This window comes from Lontra canadensis, unplaced genomic scaffold (genome assembly GCF_010015895.1).
Source record: "Lontra canadensis isolate GAN:19392208 unplaced genomic scaffold, GSC_riverotter_1.0 scaffold60, whole genome shotgun sequence".
NCBI classification, from domain to species: Eukaryota; Metazoa; Chordata; class Mammalia; order Carnivora; family Mustelidae; genus Lontra; species Lontra canadensis.
The window spans coordinates 3,222,472-3,238,701 of NW_022631054.1; the positions used below are offsets into that span (position 1 = coordinate 3,222,472).

The 16,230-nt window shown below is 55.4% G+C and overlaps 2 protein-coding genes across 4 annotated transcripts in view; one reads left to right on the forward strand and one right to left on the reverse strand.

Moving 5' to 3' along the window:
- The window catches only part of KIAA0319L (KIAA0319 like), an 88,413-nt gene extending 85,476 nt beyond the window's left edge, over positions 1–2,937 (reverse strand). The window contains exon 1 of one of the 3 annotated variants that reach the window (XM_032877218.1): positions 2,838–2,937. The gene's annotated coding sequence lies outside the window, so the exon portion shown is untranslated. Of the gene's footprint in view, positions 1–2,498; positions 2,692–2,837 lie in introns of those variants that run through there. The other 2 variants (XM_032877219.1, XM_032877217.1) reach the window with 2 other exon arrangements.
- Positions 2,938–3,304: 367 nt separating this feature from the next.
- Positions 3,305–11,756, forward strand: NCDN (neurochondrin). Its single transcript, XM_032877220.1, has 7 exons — positions 3,305–3,521; positions 4,399–4,539; positions 5,614–6,582; positions 7,369–7,610; positions 8,192–8,416; positions 8,796–8,938; positions 10,225–11,756. The coding sequence occupies exons 1-7, from the start codon at positions 3,489–3,491 to the stop codon at positions 10,659–10,661; spliced, it is 2,190 nt and encodes a 729-aa protein (XP_032733111.1). The 5' UTR covers positions 3,305–3,488; the 3' UTR covers positions 10,662–11,756.
- Positions 11,757–16,230: the final 4,474 nt, after the last annotated feature.

Consider the following 16,230-nt stretch of genomic DNA (forward strand, 5'->3'; position numbering starts at 1 on the left):
GAAATGAATCCACTGTAAAACAGAAACATTTTACATTCTATTATTTTCTAAGCTAACAGTAAATCACCAGTGAGGAAGAATGGAAAACACCAGCCTAAAGAGTTTCAGTTCCAGTTCTGCCACTAAAAGCTTTCTGACTTTGACCAAACACACCTTCTTATCTATGAAGAGTTTGGACTACCAGAGTTGAGCACCTGAGAGTTTTGTCTAGCTGTGCTTTAAAAAAAATTTTCATGTGACTGTCTTTAGGAAATGCATGCACTCTCCCATTTACTACTGCCCCACCACTATGATCTTAAAAATCTATCCAAGTTATACTTCGATGTCACCTCCCTGATCTCTAGACTCATTTGCAATTCCTGACTTGAATTCATAGGTACACTCAACAAATATTTGCACAGCACTTACTATGTGCTAGATATTTTTCTGGCTATTCCAGAATCTAGGAGCCAGATAATTTAGGTCCCTTCCAGAGAAAAAATAATTGTCATCTGTTTCATCTGTCTTATACAACTTCCCTACACTGTATAAATTATTACATAAATCTTGGCAATATCATGAAGATTGGTTGCGTTCTGAAGAAGCAATTCAAATTCTTCTGTCCTAAATGTGCACCTGTCACCCACATGTGGCAAATGACTCCAACCGCCAACCGCAGCCAGCATACAAGGATACTGGCGTCACAAAGGCTGGGGATCAATATTGACTAAGACCAGAAAATAGATACATGCACACACAGACATGGACACACAGCTGCAAAACTGACGTACAGCCCACCCAAGAAAAGGTCTTCACCTAGCCTCAAGCATCTGAAGGACTTCTTTCTCATTCACTTCCATCCATTCTGATTTCTTGTAGTTTTGAAGTTGTACATTAGGGAGCAGGGAGCTGAAAGATGTGCGGGCCAGTGACATGTTCAAGAGATTATGAAATGAGCCTAAGTTAGAAAGTCTATCCAGCAACTTCTCTAGCCTTCCAAGATGGAACAGGGAGGGAGAGAGTGAGAGTGTGTGTGTGTGTGTGTGTGTGTGTGTGTGTACGGATCTTACCCAACACATTTCTGCCTACCACAAAAGGATTTTAAACTCAAAGTGACTCAACACCTGTCATCAATAGCGTGACAGGTGGGCGATAGAAGCATAAAAGAAATGAATAGGTTTTGAAAATGGGAGTAATAAACACCATTGAATTAGCAAGCCGATTAGAAGTGCAATGTCTTACAAGCCATGCATAAGAGAGAGGCAGAGCTCTTTTCATGTGAACTCCCAACCAGCCATGCCTCTGAAATCTACAATTGCCTAAGGGCACAAATCACTGCTAGAGTCCTCAAAGCCTTGCTGACCAGAGGCAAGAACAACACATCACCAAGAGCCAAACGGTTTGTTATAGAATCAAAGGGTAAAAACACAGGGAGAGCACACACACCCCCACAATACTTGACAAACGAAAATCTAGAAAAGCTTGCAATAGTTTTGGCATTTAGGGCGTTACAAGTACACCCGAAATAAAAGCACTCTGTTGCAGCAGCTGTTCAGACAGAGCAGGGGGTAATGTTTACTTAATACTTCAGGTTGATGGGGGATGTATCATAGTTCAGTCTGTCAGCTACATACGTGGAACTCCATTTATGTACACAGCGATAAGATATGTTTGAACAACGACAGAGCAAGTCTGAAACAGCCTATTCAGCTGGTATGAGTAATCAAGAATAAAGCTCTTTAAAAAAAAAAAAGTCTCAAGATATTTGGGAAAGTTACAGAACAGACTGCCATGAATAACTCTGCTTATATTTGCAGACATTGTTTTCCAAATAGCTGGAAAAATGAACAGATTGTTCTGGGAGGCCGTCTTTCCAGTCTGTTCCCAGCTCCCGGTTTGTTAATCACAGAAGAAAGCACAAGGACAGTCAGCTAATTCTCTACACTAAGTGCATCTATGGTCGGTTGAGCACAAGCACCAGGAGTCGAGAGAAGGAAAAGCTTTCCTAGAATCGCCTGAGGTTTTCTTTTGACTTCCTGCGTTTCACCTTTGTGCTCATTGCAGACACCACAGAACCCCTCCGTGGGGAATAATTTTCTAAATCCGGAATAAGGCAGGTTTCGCAGGGTAATTTACCCGCCCTGCTCAGCCCCGCCCCCCTTATTCCGCATCAACTTTCTATCTTGGTGAGGAGACCAAACACAAGAGACAGCAGCTAAGGGCGAGGCTGCCAAAGTCGAGGGAGGAAGGAGAGCGGCGCCCCGAGACGGGTCAGTCTGTCAAGGGATGGAGGATGCTGCGTGACCAGGCCCGGGCCCGAGAGAAGCGGGGTTTGGCCTGTGACTCCAGCTCCGCACCTGCAAAAAGCCAAAAGCAGCTGGCTGCCCTAGCCGGGCCAGGAGCGCCACCTCCGGGTCCCAACACCCGGCCAGCGCACCCTCAGAAATAGCCCGTCCCGCTTGCCCCTCCCCTGAGCTCGTGGTCCTTGGCCTGGCAGCCAGCCGCCCCCGGCCACCTACCGGGGCTCAGGGCCACACAGCGGGGCCCCGGCTCTCGGCGGCCTCCGCCTCCTCCCGGTCCATGGGGTCGGGGCCCCAACCTTCGCTCCCCTCACCCGGAGGAGGAGGAAAAGGAAGAAGGTAGTGCGGGCTCCCCACCCGGACAGCTCCCTCTCGCCTCAGCCTCCCAGGACAGCGACCGCGGCCGGAAACGCCGCCTCCTCCCACCTCCCGGGCTCAACCCGGAAACACACTCTTCATGCTAACCAGCCCTCCCGAGCACCCCCCTCTCCGGAAGCTCAAGTCCAGCCGCGAGCCGGAGGGGGAGGAGGGGCAGTGCTGAGGGACAGAACTACGCACGAGCGAAGGAACCTGGACCCCCCAGGCTGTCTCCTCCCGCTCTCCACAAGAAGTCTGCTCCTTCGCCTGCCCTCCGCGAGCCACAGGCCCGGGACTCGGGCAATACCCACAACCAAGATGGCGGCAATGGCAGCACGCTCTACGGCTTAGCGCCCAGGCGTGCCATTGGCCAGAGCCCGGAGTGAAGCCGCCGAGGATTGGTCGAGAGCGCTGCGGGGGTGGGGGTGGAGCTGCAGCCGCCTGGAGCCGGGAGTGGGCAAAGCGGCGTGAGCAGCGGCCCCAGGCTCCCGGAGCATCGAGCTCGGAGAAGATTTCGCCGCTCCGGGCCGCAGCCTGGTGAGCTCAGCCCCCTTCAGGCCCTCCCCTACATCCCAGCCGGGGCCTCGCCGAGCCGGCGCTGATCGATGCCGACACACCCCGGGGACCCTATCGCGACTCCATCGCGCCATATCGCGACATCATCGTGCCCTGTCGAGACTCCATTTTGTCACAGCCCTTTTCAATATATACCTATATATATATATTTTTTTTTTAATTTGCCCTGTCATCTTTGGGGGCTGTCCATGTCGTGATTTTTGCCGTGATCTCTTCGTGACATCACCGCGCCATCGTGAAGTGTGATCTCATCGCCGCCCTGTCGTGACTTCATCAATGTCGTGTTGTGACCTGGCTGCGGCGGGACAGGTGGTGACCGCTAGGAACCCACTTCCCCTTCTCATCTCCCCATCTCAGCAGCCCTGCTTCGATTATCCGGCCTTTGGATTCTCCGTTGTCCTGGGAGCTACCCGGGACCCCTTCTTGCTTCTCCAGCCCCTGCCGGCATCCACAGGCTGGTAGCGGGGCGGGGAGGGCGAGAAGAGGGAACGCGAAGGGTTAATTCTACCGCTGCTTCTGCTGCTGCCGCTGCCGCTGCTGCTGCTGCAGCTTCTGCCCGAGGGAGGGAAAGGAGAGGAGGCAAGGAGCCTGCGGGGGCGATTGAGAGCCCTGGCTGGAGGGGTGGGGTCCCCAGAGGGGCCTCCAAGCCTTCCCTCGTCAGCACCCTGCATCCTCACTTCTGCTGAAGCTTGTCTTCCTGCCTGTTCTGGAGAAGGGAGGGGAAGGGAAACCTAGGATGCCCTTTTCCCTCATGTCAGTCTGAGTCCGGATAATCGAACTTCACCCATGTATGTCTCCATTCCTTCCTGTCTGTCCTCACCTCTCCCTCCTGGTATATGCCTGGGTGGAGGGAGATTAAACCAGCCTCTGGTGCCAGGGGACAGCTGAGCAGTGGGGCCAGCCCCCTCCCACTCCTGGGAAATTGGTAAGGAGAGCTGTCCAGCTGAGCAGCAGGATGCATGGCCCTTCCTTCCCGCTTTCTGGAGGTGACCTTGGACCAGGGTCCCTTCTTCACCCCTAAGGACTTGAGGGTCCAGTGCCTTTAAGGGGCTGCCACAAGGGAGGTCAGTCTTGTGCAACCCATCCCTCCTGATCCCTCCCTCTGTGCTAATCCCTCCCTCCATCCTCCACTCCCACCCCCACCCCTCCTCTGCAGAGGGATGCTCAGTCCCTCTTGTGTTCACAGTTGGGCAAGGCGGGCATCATGGCCTCGGATTGCGAGCCAGCTCTGAACCAGGCAGAGAGCCGGAACCCCACCCTGGAGCGCTACCTGGGAGCCCTCCGTGAGGCCAAGAATGACAGCGAGCAGTTTGCAGCCCTGCTGCTAGTAAGGCACTGACTGAAAATTGGGAGGTGGGAAGGGCTGGGTGGTTGGGACCCCTTGAATGGGGACAAAAAGTCCCCAAGGATACATGGGTGATTGCTGGCATTCCTGGAGGCACCAAAGAAGGCCCCAGAAGCCTACCTTTGGACTCTTCTTTGCTCCCCTGAGTATGGGGCCAAAGGGGAGAATGGGGGTGAATAAGACTTGGGTCCCTAGGAGCCTCGGAGGAGGCTGCCTGGGTCTGCTCTCTGGGGCGTCCCGGAGCAGATGGGAGCTGACTCATAGGGTGACAGCAGCAGGTAGTAACTAGTGCAGAGTACTTGAGGGCTGGAGATGATTGCTCTGGGGGTGGAGAGAACAGCAGAGCTAGAAGTAACTGGGAAGGGGTCTCAGGGGATGGCCGGGAGGCAGTAGGTAGGTTGAGGGTGAGGATGCTGGTTTGGGGCTTAGCCCTGTCGGAGGAACCACACTGGGGCCAGCAGAGCAGGAGCTGCAGTGCTGGGAAGGGGGGGTTGGTGTGTGGGGGGTGAAGGGAGGAGGGAGTACAGTCGCTGCTTGTTTGCCATGGCAACAGGGAGAAGGCTCCAGAGTCAAGGGCTCACACTGCAGCAGAGGAGGTGTTGAGGTGAAATGTAAGGGGAAATGTTTTGACAGGCAGAGTGGCGAGACACAGGAGCCATTTCCCCTGAGAAGGTGGCGGGAATGGATCAGAGGCTTCTCTTGCGGGGAGCAATTAGGGAGAGACCCTAAACCCATGGGAGATTTTAAACTGAGATCGAAGCGCAACTCGGGTTGTTGGCATCTAGATGAAATATCAGGAAGAACTTCCCAGATGACCAGGCGATGAAACGGCAGCATGAGTAGTTGAGGAGGCTTGGACCTCCCTTTTGTGGAGGTAATCACAGATGAGGGATCCCAGAGGTCACAACCCAGGGGAGGGAAGGAACTGGATGAAATGACCTCTGGACCCTCGCATGAGTCCCCTTCGGTGACCCAACCTTGCTAACAGTCAGCGCCCCCAGGGGGCAGGGGGGCAGTCTTCCTTTCATCCCGCTGATAGCACATACCCCCCCTTAGGTGACCAAGGCAGTCAAAGCAGGTGACATCGATGCCAAAACTCGGCGGCGGATCTTCGATGCTGTAGGCTTCACCTTCCCCAATCGTCTCCTGACCACCAAGGAGGCACCAGATGGCTGCCCCGACCATGTTCTCCGAGCCCTGGGTGTGGCCCTGCTGGCCTGCTTCTGCAGTGACCCTGAACTGGCCGCCCATCCCCAGGTCCTGAACAAGATCCCCATCCTTAGCACCTTCCTCACTGCCCGGGGGGACCCGGATGATGCTGCTCGCCGTTCCATGATCGATGACACCTACCAATGCCTGACAGCTGTGGCAGGCACACCCCGTGGGCCCCGGCACCTCATTGCTGGGGGCACCGTGTCCGCCCTGTGTCAAGCATACCTGGGCCACGGCTATGGCTTTGACCAGGCCCTGGCACTTCTAGTGGGGCTGCTGGCAGCTGCGGAGACCCAGTGCTGGAAGGAGGCGGAGCCTGACCTCCTGGCTGTATTACGGGGCCTCAGTGAAGATTTCCAGAAAGCCGAGGATGCCAGCAAGTTTGAGCTCTGCCAGCTGCTGCCCCTCTTTCTGCCCCCAACAACCGTGCCCTCTGAGTGCCTCCGGGATCTGCAGGCCGGGCTGGCACGCATCCTGGGCAGCAAGCTGAGCTCCTGGCAGCGCAACCCTGCCCTAAAGCTGGCCGCCCGCCTGGCGCACGCCTGCGGCTCCGACTGGATCCCAGTGGGCAACTCCGGGAGCAAGTTCCTGGCCCTGTTGGTGAATCTGGCATGTGTGGAGGTACGGCTGGCGCTGGAGGAGACCGGCACGGAAGTGAAAGAGGATGTGGTGACCGCCTGCTACGCCCTCATGGAATTGGGGATCCAGGAGTGCACCCGCTGTGAGCAGTCGCTGCTCAAGGAGCCACAGAAGGTGCAGCTCGTGAGCATCATGAAGGAGGCCATCGGGGCTGTCATCCACTACCTGCTGCAGGTGAGGGCACAGCAGTCCCGCACAGGGAGCCTAGTGTGGTGGGGGGCTGGAAGGCAAGGCAAAGAGGGACATGAACGTATGGCTGCAGTAATGGGGAGAGGGCAAGATGCCACTCTGAGGGCTGATCCTGCAGCACTCCCGGGAGTAGTGTGGCCGAGCCTCCCTCTCCCTCCCCCCTGAGCCTCCACACAAGCACCATACCACACACCATATGTGCACTCACATCACAATACACACACACGCACACACACAACACGGTGACTTCCCACTCACAACCCTCCCCCCAGTACACACGCACACCAAATCGAAGCAGTCTGTTCGGCTCAACGTCTCGCATTGTTTCATGCACCTGCACGTACAGACCTGTGCCAGAGCCGGGCAAAGGAGCGGGGCTGCTGGTTCCTGGCCTCTGGAGAGGTTCAGCTAACTCCTCCCAGGTCAGAGCTGCTATAGAGGGAGGGTCTAACTAGCTTTGGACCTGTGAGTTGTGTTGGAGCCTTGAGGTACTTTAGAGGTGGGTGGGGGGTTGAGCCCCAGTGAGTGTGGGGACATATCTGAAGTCCAGTTCCCCCAGCAGACATGCCCTGAGGGCCTGCTCTGTGCCAGGCCTCTGCTGGGTGCGTCTTTACCATGTGCCAGGTGCTGGGTACACTGGGCTTCCCTCTTGAGGGGCTCCCTGGCCAGAATTCCCTTCTAGTTGTGTTATTCCTAGGCTGGCTGGCATGCTGTCCCGGCCGGGGAGGGTCTCTGGTCCTGCTCCATCTCACGGGGGTCCCATGGCAACAGGTGGGGCCAGAGAAGCAGAAGGAGCCCTTTGTGTTTGCTTCGGTGCGGATCCTGGGGGCCTGGCTGGCCGAGGAGACCTCATCCCTGCGCAAGGAGGTCTGCCAGCTGCTGCCCTTCCTTGTGCGCTATGCCAAGACCCTCTACGAGGAGGCCGAGGAGGCGAATGACCTCTCCCAGCAGGTGGCCACCCTGGCCATCTCCCCCACCGCCCCAGGGCCCACCTGGCCGGGGGATGCTCTCCGGTGAGTTTGTAGTTAGAGTCTGTCCAGCCAGACTGTTCTAAAGAAAAGTGTAACAGGGGGACACCTCCTCCCCCCCACTCCCCCGAACTGCTCTGTGCCAGGCTTCCTGATTGGGGCATGAGATTTCCTTTAGGATTATTTCTGGGTTTTGGGGGGGCTTGTTCACGCAGGACTCCTGCTCAGCCAAGTCTTACTTGCCCGGCCCAGATTTGTCTATAAAGAGAGAACTCGTGCTTATCGAGCAGTTACTACACGCCAGGCATTTTGCTCTACCTTTTACCAAAACAATCTCATTCGGTCCACACAGCAGATCTATGACAAGTCTCATCCGTGTGTTCAGGATGAGCAAACCGAGACTCAAGGTTAAAGTAACTGGCCCACACGCGCACCACAAGGCAGAGCCCAAGTTTGAGCCCAGGCCCGTGAAGGACCACAGCGTCTGTATGTTCTCTGCGGGACCTACAAAGCTGGGTCCTTCCCCCCTGCTTTCATTTCTCTCAGGTGGGATGCCCCAAAAGAGGGACTCCTTGTGCCTTCATCTCTCCCCACCCCTTACACGTCTGTTCCTTCCACGCCCCTAGGCTCCTTCTGCCCGGCTGGTGCCACCTGACTGTCGAAGATGGGCCCCGGGAGATCCTGATCAAGGAGGGAGCCCCCTCACTTCTCTGCAAGTATTTCTTGCAGCAGTGGGAGCTCACGTCCCCGGGCCACGATACCTCAGTGCTGCCTGACAGCGTGGAGATCGGCCTGCAGACCTGCTGTCACATCTTCCTCAACCTCGTGGTCACCGCACCGGGGCTAATCAAGTGAGGCTGGGGAGGAGGTGGGAGGAAGCAAGGGGGGCTGCTCAGACTCACCTCGGATCTCCATCTCGACTTTGCTTCCCTGTGCCCGTGGGTTCCTGTTACGGTTAGAATGAAAGGCTCCCAGAATAGACAGAGACACCCCACGTGAGGATTTGGCATGTCCAGAAGGCCTCTGGGCCTGTCTTTCTGCTCCAGCCATGACCCGTCTCTGCTCCCCAGAGGTCATGAATGGGCCCAAAGTTAACTCTTGACCCTGCTGCCTCATTTCTTGCCAAACCCTGCCTGGTGAAGCTGGGAGCCCAAAATCCCAGGTTTTCCCAGTCCTTGGTCTAGCTCCACCAACCACTCCTCCCCCATCTTTCCCTCCCTTTCTCCCCAGGCGGGATGCCTGCTTCACATCTCTCATGAACACCCTGATGACATCGCTGCCCTCACTGGTGCAGCAGCATGGGAGATTGCTTCTGGCTGCCAATGTGGCCACCCTGGGCCTTCTCATGGCCCGGCTCCTCAGCACCTCTCCAGGTAAGCCCTGGGGACCCAGTCCTAAAGGGTAGGGGCAAAGGACCAGGGTGGACCTATTGTCTTCCAGGCATAAGTCCCCATTTGCAAGGAACGGTTTGAACAGAATTTTCCAGTCAAGAGGCAGTCTCTGAAGTGTGTCTCCATCCCCCACCCTACCCCACCCTTCTTCCCCAAATGATAACATTCTCTTCCTTCTGAAGACTTTTAAGGCAAGGTCTGGTGGGTGTAAGAACAGGCCTGCTCGAAGGCAGAGGCATAAGCACCTGGAATTCCCAGCAGCCCAAGGAGTCTGAATCCAGTGTTTTCAAGGTGGAGCCTCCCCCACCCAGGCCTTGAGTCAGAAAGCTTATTCCTCCCATTGAGGTTTTTCTCTGCTCAACACCTCACCTCCCTCGTGACAGGCTTCAGCACTTTGGTGCTCCTCTGCACAGACCTCTGCAACCCTGCCTCCCCCTGGCTCTGTGCAGGGGGAGGGAGGACATCCCCTCCCGCCCCTGCCAGCCCTCCGTGTCTCCCACTTTGGCCGTGGGTGTCTGCTTGGGTCCCTCTGTCCCCGCCTGTTCCCTGTGTCCCATCTGTCAGGTTGGAGGAGCTGAGCAGATGCCCGGGAACAGGGCGTAATGAGCCTGTACCCTCAGCTGCCTCTCTGTTCCCTGTGCGGGGATCCCAGCAGGGTCCCCCAGCAGTGGGAAGGGAACATGTCCCAGTGGACCCCAAGCCGCCCGTGTGCTCTAGCCCCATGCTCCCTCAGTCCCAGGCTGCCTCATCTCAGCCTCTGAGTAGAGCCCCAGTGCTGTTCACCCACAAGTGCCACCAGGTTGGACTGACAGCCTCCCTGAGAGGGTCTGCAGTAGGGGGGTGAGCCCCCCTGCGTGGCAGGTAAGCCAAGCCCTGGGCCCCCCCCCCCCACTCTGGCGCCCTCTTCTGGCCCAGAAATCAATTGGCATGAGCGCCGTCGCCTGGAGCTCTCTAGGCCCAGAGGTTCTCCCATCACTACCCTGGCTACAATAAGGCCTGACCCGGAGCTTGAGTGTACCAAGATTATTACATTTAATTCTCACAACGGATTGCTAAGATTAGCACTGTTGGCCCCGTTTCACACGTAAGGAAATGAGAGCCAGGAAAGTGGATTAGCCAAGGTCACACAGTGGAGTCGAGGGTAGGGCTTGAGCCCAGGCAGGCTGATGGCAGGCCTGGAGTGTGTCCGCCACGAGAGGGGAAAGTAAGGGTCAGGGCAAGCAGCCGGCCCACCGGCCTCATGCACCCTCCACCCCCTTGCCTTCCAGCTCTCCAGGGAACGCCAGCCTCCCGAGGTTTCTTCGCAGCCGCCATCCTCTTCCTATCACAGTCCCATGTGGCGCGGGCCACGCCGGGCTCGGACCAGGCAGTGCTGGTCCTGTCCCCCGACTATGAGGGCATCTGGGCCGACCTGCAGGAGCTCTGGTTCCTGGGCATGCAGGCCTTCACAGGCTGCGTGCCCCTGCTGCCCTGGCTGGCCCCCGCCGCCCTGCGCTCCCGCTGGCCACAGGAGCTGCTCCAGCTGCTCGCCAGCGTCAGCCCCAACTCCGTCAAGCCCGAGATGGTCGCCGCCTATCAGGGCGTCCTGGTGGAGCTGGCACGGGCCAACCGGCTGTGCCGGGAGGCGATGCGGCTGCAGGCGGGTGAGGAGACGGCCAGCCACTACCGCATGGCCGCCCTGGAGCAGTGCCTGTCGGAGCCCTGAGCGGGTGTCCGCTGGGGACAGACCCGGGGGTGGGCAGCGAGGGAAGGAGGGAGGAGGCATCTTCCCTGAAGCTCCCAGACTGGACCCCCTTCCCCAAACTCCCCCCCCCAAACATCCCAGCTTTCTGGCTTTTCTGAGGGCAAGGGCACGGAGCCCACCCCTCAAGTATAAGGAACTGCATCCCGTCCCCCTCCCCCGGGTCCCCATGGGGGCAGGGATTGGCTTGGAAATCAATGTGGCTGTCCCTGCCAGGCCGGGGAAGGTTGGAGCAGCCCCCAGGGAAGGGGGGGCACTGGTTGTCATTGTGCCCTCTGTCAGGCTCCTCCACAGGAGGGAGGCCCCAGGGTGGTATAGGGCTGGCAGGAGCTAGCTGCCTCAGCCCATGTACCCTGCCGGCCAGGGCGTGGGCTCCCCTGAGGCTGTGGTGTCCCCTCTAGCCTCCCAGGTCCACGTCCTTCAAATTGGCCATTTGGCTCTTGCCCTCAGCCCCTTGGGTGGAGAGCAGACTCAGGCCACTGACATCGCAGTTCTTCCTATCAAATTCAATGACCCAGGGTCTGAACTGCCCCATCCTTCCAGGGAATCCTGGGGCAGACAGGCCTGGCGTGGGGGTATGGAAACCTCCTTCCACCTGAGCTTCCTTGAGGGGACCCAGGAGTCATTAGGCCCTGGCCTCTAAGCTTTTGTGTCATGTTGCAGCAGAGTGACAATGGGGGTTGAGGGTTTATTTATTTTGCCTGTCCTTATCCCTGCTTGGACACCTGAGCCTCTAATCCCTGTCCCCCTCGTGCCATCTGGCTTGGCTGGAGCCAGGAACAGGAGGGACACTTACCCAGAATCCGCATGTTTCCTTAGTGGTTGACCCTCATCGCCATCGTGGTGCCTGGCTTTAATTCCCACCCCTGCTTATGATTCCTCTTTGCAGAGAGACGCGACTTGCGGCTCCAGCAGGGACTACCTTTCTTATGAACCCCGGGGGACCCTCCCCCAAACCTCATCCCTTGCTTCTCTCTCCTCTTCCCTCCCCAGTGCGTTCTGTGATCTCCAAGTTCAAAGCTGTGCACATGCGGACACTCAATAAATGTTCATTCGTGACCGGCTGGTCCTTGTGTGGTCTGTCCTGCACCTTCTCTCTTCCTTCTAGACTCCAGCAGCTCACAACTACCATTTGCAGAGCCCAGGCCCTGCCACACACACTTCCACAGGTGTTCTCTCATTGAGCCTGCCCCAGAATCCTGTGACACAGGCATTATCCTGATTTTACAGGTGAAAACCCTTTGGCATGGGTAGGTGGTTGGCTCAAGGTGGTGCGCCAGTAGGTGTCAGAGCCAAGACCGGGCTGGCCGCTGACTCCTTAGCCCACACCCGGCACCTGTAGAGCAGGATGGCAAACTGGTGCCAAGGGGCCCAGTCTAGTGGGGCTTTGGGGCTCTTGTGTACAAATGAAATGCTGACATGAAGGGCCACCAAGTAGTAGTGCCACATCTTCCAGTTTTTAAAGACAAGTCAGAAACCCTCATTTTTATGCAAGCTCTGATTTTGGAATGTTGATAATTATTTTTTTTAACAAAATCACTGCTGCCCCAACAATACCTCCAGGCCAAAATGGCTTTTAGGCAACCAGCTGTTCACCTCTTTTTTTTTCTTTTTTCAGATTATTTATTTGACAGCACAAGCAGGGGGAGTGGCAGAGGGAGAGGGAGAAGCAGGCTGTGGGGCTCAATCCCAGGACTCTAGGATCATAACCTCGGCTGAAGGCAGACACTTAACCGACCAAGCCACCCAGGTTGCCCTGTTCAGCTCTGTCCTATGCCACATAAGAAGGGGGGGAAGGGGACTGAGAGCTTCAGCAGGAGGTGGGAGCCAAGCACCTACTGCTTCACCAGGCCTGAGCCAAAGCTGTCAGACTGGAGCCAGACCAGCACCCAGCCCACACTAGGCAGACATCTCTACCTATGCCCTCAAGCCAACAAACATTCACTAAGCATGTCTCACGTGTCTGTCTGTGGTGGGCTATGCACAGAGGAAAATTATTTATTAGATGTACAGAAAGTCATGTTCATAGCATGGATTCCCTGGGGAAAATATGAAAAGACAGACCCTGCCATCAAGCAGCTTAAAATCTAGAGAGGAAACAGACGAGGCATCAGACACTACAGGTATAATCAGTTGCTTCTCTGGGGGTCTGAGCGAAGTATGGCTGGAGCATGAGGAGCCCCTCAGCCTGGCTGAGTAAGTCTGAGAAAGCTCAGGAAGCAGTTGCTGAGACCTGGGGGTGAGGAGAGACTTGCCAGGTAGACAAGCAGAGGAACAGCAGGTATAAAGTCATGTGAGCTTTGGAACTGCAAGTAGCTCATTGTTGCTACAATAGAGAGTGTGAAGTGGGATGTTGGACCAGTGGGCATGGACCAGATATTCCAAGTCCTGGCATGCCATGCTCAGAAGCTTAAATGTGTGATCATGCTGAGATTTTTTTAACAGACTATGATCCAGTTTGCATTTTTAAAGATGACTGGCTGCAAGAGGGACAACTGAGGCAGGGAACACAGAGAGGAAGTACTAAGTCTGAACTAAAAGCCCGCGGCGGTGAAGATGGAGAAAATATAGGTAGGAGTTAGTTAATAGGGCTTGGTGATTAACTGTCAGTGAGGAGGGATAAAGAGCCCTCCTGGATACCTGATCTGGGCCACTAAGTGGATAATGGGGCCATTCACTGTCACTGGGAACACTGGGAAACAGGTTAATGAAAAATATAAACTCAATATGGTAAATGGTGAGTTTGTGCTGCGTGTGGAACATCCAGGCATCAGCTGCTTTCTGCAGTCTGTTGCTCAGAGCAGTCTGGGCGAGCAACAGATTTGGGAGTTGGCAGTGTAGAGTCTTAAAGTCATGGGAGTGACTGAGATCATCTAGGGAAGTAGCAAGAGAAGGGAAGGGCCCAAAGCAAGTGGCCACATACAGTCCCAGCTCTCGAAATACTCTCCCTCCCGAGTTGGAGGAGCCAAACCCTGCAGAAAGTCTTATAACAAAAGGCAGACTGAGCTCTGTACTTTAGTGAGGGATGGTCAGAGAGTTCTGGGCTCCTGAATGGGGAGAGGGGCTTGGCTAACTTTGTAACAAGACCAAGCTTGCTTTTGGTAATTCAGGTGCGAGAAAGGGTGACCTGAGCTGCAATTGTGAGATAGAACCACCAGGTGGCGCCTCAGCATCTCCTTGTGCCAGATGCTCCCCCATTCGGCAAACACCCAGCCAGGCCCAGAGCAGATTGCCAAAGGTGGGGAGGAGGATGGCTGTGTCAATAAAGGAGGCAGGCCTGAGTTTTTACTTAACATCGAATCCAAATGCAAGCTTGCTTTTTGAAAAGAGAGGGAGAGATTTGAGACCGGGAGAAGAGCAATAGGCAAAGACTGCCAAATGGAAATCTAGGATGTCTGAACATGAGGACCTATGGGTCAATACATGTCCTGTGTTCCCATGTGTATATATGTTTCCCAAGAGTGTCTCTAGGTATGTTGTATGCCCCACATGCCCAGGAGAGTCTGCATGTGTAGCCCCATGCACATCCCAGGCCTCCACGTGTGCACTCCTCTCCCAGAAAGAGCGCAAGCAGCAATGCCCACCTCCATGCCTCAGAAAGTGAGGAGTCCCTTGGCCCTGAAAGAGAAGAGCAACAGAGTCTGCGGCCGTAAGACCCTGTAGGTTTTAGAAGCCCCCAAAGCAGTCACAGGTCACGAACACCCATCTCCTCAGTAGCCATAAGGAAAATCATTTATCAGATGATCTCCTCAGAGTATACGTGGTTTCTCTGTCTACCTACCCAGGGTCATGCTCACATGGAAGCTTCCCCAAAAGACCCCTCAGTCATCTGAGGAATTCACAAACTCATGCATTCATCATTTTTTTAATAAGTTTCCACTGAGCACCTGCCATGCTCCCAAGCCAGTGCGGGACACACTCTCTGTCTCTCCTTGCATCTTCTTACAGAATACTTCGTGAGGCAGAAAGGAAAAACCAGTTGCAGCTGGAATGCTGGTTAGGGTGCTGACACTTTTTTTCCCCTGAAGATGGACCATGAGGAGCCTCAGGAGTTTTCAGCAGGAAGGTTACATGATTCCCTCCCTCTTACCACTAAGTAGAATGGGAAGTGCGTCATCAGGGTACTGAACGAAGGCAGGAGACCAGCTAGGGGGTTGTTGTCATGGTCTAGACATTAGTTCTCAAACCTTAGTGAGCTTCTGAGTCATCTGATGAGTATTGAAACAAACTTCCAGTCCCCACATTCAGCGTCCTCCGGCGTGAGGTCCAAGGAGTGGCACTTGTAACAAGGTTGCGGAGTCTGTAGGTGATACTGGCCCAGGAAACACACTTTGAAAACCACTGGTCTATGAGAAAGACTATGGGGCCCTAAAGGGCTGACAGGGGGCGGGGAGAGATGTGTAAGGGTTAGAAATGACAACACTCCATGACGACTGGTTTATGAAGGTGAAGGGAAGGCCAGAGTCTGGGATGACTCTGTTTTCCATTTGAGGGACGGGGGTGCCATGTACGGAGCCCAGAGAAGAAGCAGGTTGAGGTGGGTGGCAGGGGTGGAGGGGATGTCGAGTTCACTTGCGGACTTGGAAAGTTTCAGATGGCTGCAACGAGATGCCTGAAGGAAATACCCCCCTGGCAATTGCATCTGTGGGTCTGAATATTTAGGGAGGGACGCAGACTGGATAGAACAAAGTTGAGAGATAACAGCGGACTAGCAGTCACTAAAGTCATAAGGAAGGAACTCACTCACTCGTGAAGAGTGCAGACAGGAACAAAAGGCTGAAGCTTCAACCCTGAGGAAGAATAACCAACATGAAGGATGTGGCTGAACGATGAGCTAGAAAAGTGAGCTGAGGGAGAGTCAGGGTAGAAAGGAGGAGAACCAGGCAAGAAGGGAGTGTCTCAAGCTGCAGCAGGGTAGAGTGAGAAAATCCACAAAAGTCACTGGACAGGCAGCCTGTCCTGTCATTCTGGCCTTCCCCAGCCAGAATTCTGCTGGAGAGAGAAAGGGATCCCCAGAGCTGGGCACGGGCAGCTCTGGCCTTGCCACTCCTGTTCTTTCCCCAATGGGTCCCCCAACCTGCGTGCCATGTACTAACCCACAAACACCTGTCCTAGAGCCTCACTTCTGAATTTGAAGATGGAGGAGAAGGGGTCTCATCACTCACACATCTGCATATCCAGACACACACAAACACACTCCGGACCTCTGGTCTGTCCTGGGCACGGAGGCGACAGCTCTGCCCAGCTCCGCTTCTTTCCCCACCCTAACTGGTGGTTCCAGCCTCCAGAAAGTTCTTAGTGATGTTGCTGCTTCCAGCCTCCTCCCTTCCCCATGGTCCCCCAGACTGAGATGACTCGGACCTGAGCTCTGCCCCTGCCTCTGGGATACCCCACTCAAGTCCCCTCCACATACATTCCACGGGTCAATCCCCCTCTCTTCTTAACCTACCTCTGCATCTCCACCTTTCTTTTCTCATCATCCACTTCACCAGAAAGGGGCCTCAGAAAACATCCAGTCCTCTCTGAGCCACCC

Bases quoted from the DNA above. Each gene is read 5' to 3' on its own strand.
- NCDN (XM_032877220.1), top strand. From the start codon at position 3,489: ATGTCGTGTTGTGACCTGGCTGCGGCGGGACAG. The intron at 3,522-4,398 runs GTGGTGACCGCT...TTGTGTTCACAG, and splicing joins ACCTGGCTGCGGCGGGACAG to TTGGGCAAGGCGGGCATCAT. The intron at 7,611-8,191 runs GTGAGTTTGTAG...CCACGCCCCTAG, and splicing joins TGGCCGGGGGATGCTCTCCG to GCTCCTTCTGCCCGGCTGGT.